Here is a 5,364-nt window from a genome sequence, read left to right on the forward strand (position 1 = left end):
TGGTTCACCGTCTCGTCCTCGTCAAAGTCCTCCTCGTCCTCCTCTACGGCCACCTGCATGGCTTCGGCCGAGGTGCCCATGGCGGGAAGGCCCTCCTCTTCCTCCTCCTCCTCCTCCTCTTCTGGACAAGAAAGGGGACAGGCGTTTCAGGGCGGGGGGAACGCGGACCAAAAACCGGGCCCCTCTGGAATGACGGCGAACAACAGAACTCACCTTGCAAGGAGACCAGAGGTGGCATGTAATCGGGAATTTCCTCCTTGCGCTCTTCGGCGAGCAGCGCGCCGGGCTGAGGGAACTGCAGCACGTTGTTCTTGCCGACGGGGAAGGTGGGCAACTGTTGGGGGAAGGCCACGGGCTCCAGGTTGTTGACATAGTCGTCCAGTTCACTCAGACTCACCCCCAGCAGCCGGAAAGCCTGACTCACATCGTCCAGGACAGGATCTGTCCTCCCGTCTGCCGCGGCAATGCAAAAAGAAGCGTTACGACACAGGCAGGACGCGGGCTTGAACGATCGTGTCGCTGTCGCCGGGTGGAATTTTTCTACCTCCAAATCATCACTTTTCAACATAAGGCGCAAGAATAAAATGCAATCGGAAAAACTAAACATGAAAGAGAGATCTCCGAAAAATGGCCTGCCTGTACTTGGGAACAGTAACAAAGTATTTGTAGTCAGTTTCAAGTCAAGGATGGAAAAGTTTACATTTCGGAGACAAAATGAAATGATTTGCATGTTACAATCAGTTGTGTGTCATCCTCTACGTTTGGAATCTCGTTAACGCGCAGGAGTGACGGCGTACAAAAGCCCCAAAAGATGCGGAACCACCAGTGGACACTCCTGCAGTTTTCGACAACTGTCCCCGGGGGGCGCTAGTCTGAGAACAACGACGTTATCGCGTACTGAAGCAAGCGAGTGAGGTGGGGAAAAAAAGAGAGAAAGAAAAAAAAAACCCGCTGTATGAGAAGTGGTAACGGGGGTCAACCCGAGATGCACTTACACAGCTCCGAGTACCGATGGCAGACTCGGCCCATCTGCTGGATGTATCGCTGCAGCACATCTGCCAGCAGGTCGCAGGCGGTTAGCTGAACGGCGTCCCAGCCCAGAGCCTGGCAGATCTGCGCCACCGACACACGCAGCAGCGAGCGGCCATAGCTCTCGCACATCGTCGTCCGCGCTCCTTCAAATCCCGCTCAATCGCGTTTCCAAAGCACGCGCCCGATCGTCATGGTTCAGCAAAGGCTCGCTGGGGCGCGAGCAAAGCCGCTCAAGGGGCCGATTTGGCGCATCTACTTCGCTAGCTGTGGTTGCGCTTTTGCCAGAGTCGCCATCTTGATTCGCTCGCGAGACCCATCCCCGAAATGTTCAGTACGCATGCGCGACAATCCAGGCGCGCCGAGTGGGCTGCGCTCGTGTTGCGTTCCCTTAAACTGGGAATCCGGGAGACCGGTACGATTTCTTTATTTGCACTCCTCCTCGGTCTTCGATTCTCGCTCCCTCCGCTTACATGGTTGCGTCTCATAGCACAGACCCAGCGAAGATGGCAACGGGGGAGCGAGGGGAAGGGGGGGACAAATGTGTGGAGAAATGAGACTCCGCTACCTCGATGACGCCAATTGATGGCGACGGCGATTAAAGATGATATCACGACATCGATCCGCGTCACAATTCGGTCGTCTCCGTGTCAGACTGTCCACTGAACGCTGCATTCTTTCAAGTGGAATTAAGTTCAAGTCAAATGTGATCAAATACTCGACAAACCCGACTGCGAATAATTCGTACAAATAAGACCCAAACGTGTGAACTGAGCAATATATAAAACTTAATAAATTGTGACTTATTAGGGTTCCGCACGTCGCCAACGATTTATTTTGAAAGCAGCACCGGGAACAAAAACGTGTTTAAGATCTCAACATTGTTTAAAGTGAAGACAATTTGCAATTTGGGTACTTTAGCAAGAAACATGAAGTCAATGCCCATAATACTGTATTCTTTCACGGGCCAGATCCGCCCCAAACCCCCCGGTCTTGAGGTTAAACTTTAATCAATGAATGCAGCAATGCACTTTCAAGGACGCCCTTCTGTGACTCTTGTTTTGATTTTCGCCGTTCGGCTCCGTACTCGTAAATAGCAAGTTGTGCAAAAAGAATTGAAACATTGAACAGCTGGACGTTCAAGGGTAGAGGGAAACGTAAAATAAGTTCACCTGTGAAGGTAAAGGTGCATTTGAGATTCATCTTTTAATTTCTCTTCAAACCCCAATTCCGCAAACTTTTTTTTTTTTTTTGTGAACAATCGATTACAACAAGCAGCAATTGTTGGATTCTCCGAAAACTGAGTGCTTGCTTGTCAAAGTAATTCATCACATTATATTTTTGTTCCTATACTGAAGCGAGGTTTTCTCGTTATTTATTTTTGCTGATTGACTTTTTACCAGTACCTACATTTTAAAACATACCTGTACTTTCTTTCATATATCGAAAAACTCTTGAAAAAAAATCTTGATTGTTAATTAAAAACAGGAAAACTATTTTTGTGCAGATAATTCTTTAGGTTACCAAAACAGGTGTTGTATATAATTGCCAGAAAATTTTGACTTTTATACTACAGTACATTTCTGAGCCTGTACTTTTTACTTAAAAGAGGTGAACCGGTACTTGTATTTTTTTAACACACAGTGCGACAACTGTTGCCACCGCTGCAATTCCAACTAACACAGTATTACCCCCGTCCCTTTCCTGGAAACACATTTCCACGCAGACCGCAATCGTGATTTCTCTCAACTTTGTGACGCGTTGCCAGCTGCAAGCTCTTGATTTCGGGGGGGATTTGAACGCAGCGCGCGACTCACGTGATCCCACCGGCGGAGAAGAAATGACAATAAAACTCAACTCTATCAGCTAGCCTGCGTTTCGTACTCACGGTCGAAACTTGATCAGATAACATCGCCCGCCGATAAAGGCTCCACGGAAGTTCAGCTCCAACCAAAAGTCGAGACTTCAACTTTGTGCGTTGAGCTGCGTCGTCCATTCCCCCTTTTTCGTACCGCCGCGTGACGTCAAAGCCGTCGACGACGACCGGAAAGTGGCAAGGACTCACACGCTGTACTTAAGCTACTTGCGTAATAAAAGTAGAAGTCCAAGTACCGATTCGACTCCTTTCCATAAGTAAAATAAAATACGGGCTCAGCTTTAGAATGATCTTGTTTGTCAGTTGTAATCCAAAGGTCTTTTTATTTCCGTATTTTATTGAGAACCCAAAAAGGCTTTTAGATTCAAGGTGAAACCGTTCCAAACAAGCGCAGTCCAGTTGCCTTGATTCAAGCACCTCACATTGGTCTCCCAAAAGACGAATGTCTGGGCACCTGCTGCTGATACACGTCACACACATCAAGGTATATAAGGTCCATTTTTTCAAGATGTCTGCCTCAGACGTTAACGACAAATGTTCTTTGTAAGTAAGAAATGTTTGACTGCCTTATACTGTCCCTACACTTACTGTCCTTACAATGTTCAAAAGCAAGTTCCACACGAATGATAATTGATCGAAACATCCCAAGGGTCATTCCAGAAATGGATGACATTTTAGGCCCCACCCATCAAATTGGAAACAATCCACATACAAAATACTAAAACATGCAGTTTCTGAGCACATTTACGTGTCCTCGGACCAAATCAGAAAAGCATGCTTGAAAATAGTTTTGAAAATCAGTCTGGAGTAGCCCCAAAAATGCCATTTTTCTCTGACCAAATTGGATCTCAAATAAATATGTTCAAATGAAATTGAAGTGGCGTTTTTTAATATTGTTGCATTGCTGTCTCTTGTAGCCGCGGGAACATCTGTTGTTACAGAAGAAAGCTTCTTCGTGGAAGGTGTCTCCCACAGTCTGTGCGCATACATGTGCTACTCACCTTCTCAGCATGGCAGGAGAGGAAAGCAGTGAATCACCGTACGCTGGAATTGACACTTTTCCAAAAGAATGGATCGAGCAAAGGGGCGTCGATGAACATGTAGCCGAAAATCTGGAACCTGAAGTTGTTTTTTTTCCCAAGAATTTTGAAGCCAAAATCTCCGCCAATTCCGGAATGAGCCTCAAGAGCCAGTGGGAAAAGTTTGCAAATCCTTGCCATCAAACAGCCTATTGTTTGAACTCTCGTCACGCGTCCAATACCTGGATTGGAACTGCGCAAGTGTTATTTCGATCTATTCATTGTTCAGATCGGACATTGGGGGGGGGAAGCTCAGGCAAAATGTCTCAACCTTGGTTTGATGCTAATATTCTCGAGTCGAAATGAAGTTTGTCTATATTGCAAAAGGCCATTTGTGGCTGCAAGCGGATGATCTTGGTCGCCAGGGGAATTGACGTCACATTCCAGCTTTCTTGACACCGCAACAAACGCGTTTCCGGCCAACTTGAATGTGTTGAACTCGTACGTGAGGGTTGCACCTTACCTCAAATCTAACAACAATGCGAATCAACTTTGTGGCGCCAGACTAGCATGGATACCAATTTCTTTTATTCCATCATTTCACTCACGTTAGTCAATACATTGACGGATCACTGCATTTTGAAATCGGACCTGCACATAAAAAGTCAGAAAAAAAGATTTGAGCTCTTTCATAAACCATTAAATATAAAAGTCCAATTTAAATCATACACAATGGTACCATTCATCACAAAGCTCATCCTCTTAGAAAGAGGTGAATACTCAAAAAAAAAAAACAAACAAAAGGCCCAACAAAACTGCAACATTTGGTACTGCATAGAACAATTTTGTTTGGCTAAAGGTAGTGTGGTCTCAGTGAATCAAGTCATGAGGTTTATTGTTTGCATTGAGTGGCCGAGTGCAAGTCGGCACGGAAAAGTTGAGGTCAGGCAGTTGCGCGGTCATGTCGAAAAGCGCATGAGGAAAGAGTCGACGGTCGCGGTCAGAATTCCATTCTTCTCAAATTGCTCAGCGCTCCTTGTATCTGGAAGAAGAAGAAGAAAACACTTTTTCAGGCGCCTTCCAAACGCTTTGGTCATCGATCCGCGGCGCCACACCAACTTTTTTTTGGTCTCGTTTGCGCCGGCGCTCAAGTTTGTTGCAGCCAAGTATTTGATCGCATCGGATTCGAGGGGGCGCCAACCCACGGAAATCCACTTCCCCAACCCTCGCTTTGACTTTTCTTTCTTTTCAAATTCTGTCATTATAGCGAAACCTCACACGGGAGCGTTTCGCTTGAAACTCCTTTGGTGCCGGCCACTTTCAGACCCCCCCCCCCCTTTAGCCAACCGCGTGGAGAAAAAAAACAACCCCCCGCCCCGCCCAAAAAAAAAGATGAACCTGGGATGGGATGCCTGGATTCTTAAAAAAAAAAAAAAACAT

At 46.5% G+C, this 5,364-nt stretch overlaps 2 protein-coding genes across 2 annotated transcripts in view; both read right to left on the reverse strand.

Moving 5' to 3' along the window:
• Nucleotides 1–1,807, reverse strand: part of taf3 (TAF3 RNA polymerase II, TATA box binding protein (TBP)-associated facto) — a 12,374-nt gene extending 10,567 nt beyond the window's left edge. The window contains exons 1-3 of the mRNA XM_019881758.1: nt 996–1,807; nt 214–453; nt 9–121 (exon numbers count right to left, since the gene is read on the reverse strand). Coding sequence (XP_019737317.1) covers nt 9–121; nt 214–453; nt 996–1,161 — 519 coding nt within the window. The 5' untranslated portion in view covers nt 1,162–1,807. The remainder of the gene's footprint in view (nt 1–8; nt 122–213; nt 454–995) is intronic.
• A 2,683-nt stretch (nt 1,808–4,490) lies between these two features.
• Nucleotides 4,491–5,364, reverse strand: part of tasor2 (transcription activation suppressor family member 2) — a 15,898-nt gene continuing 15,024 nt past the window's right edge. Inside the window, exon 19 of the mRNA XM_019881779.1 lies at nt 4,491–4,966. Coding sequence (XP_019737338.1) covers nt 4,884–4,966 — 83 coding nt within the window. The 3' untranslated portion in view covers nt 4,491–4,883. The remainder of the gene's footprint in view (nt 4,967–5,364) is intronic.

This window comes from Hippocampus comes, unplaced genomic scaffold (genome assembly GCF_001891065.2).
Source record: "Hippocampus comes isolate QL1 unplaced genomic scaffold, H_comes_QL1_v1.1 scaffold299, whole genome shotgun sequence".
Taxonomy (NCBI): Eukaryota; Metazoa; Chordata; class Actinopteri; order Syngnathiformes; family Syngnathidae; genus Hippocampus; species Hippocampus comes.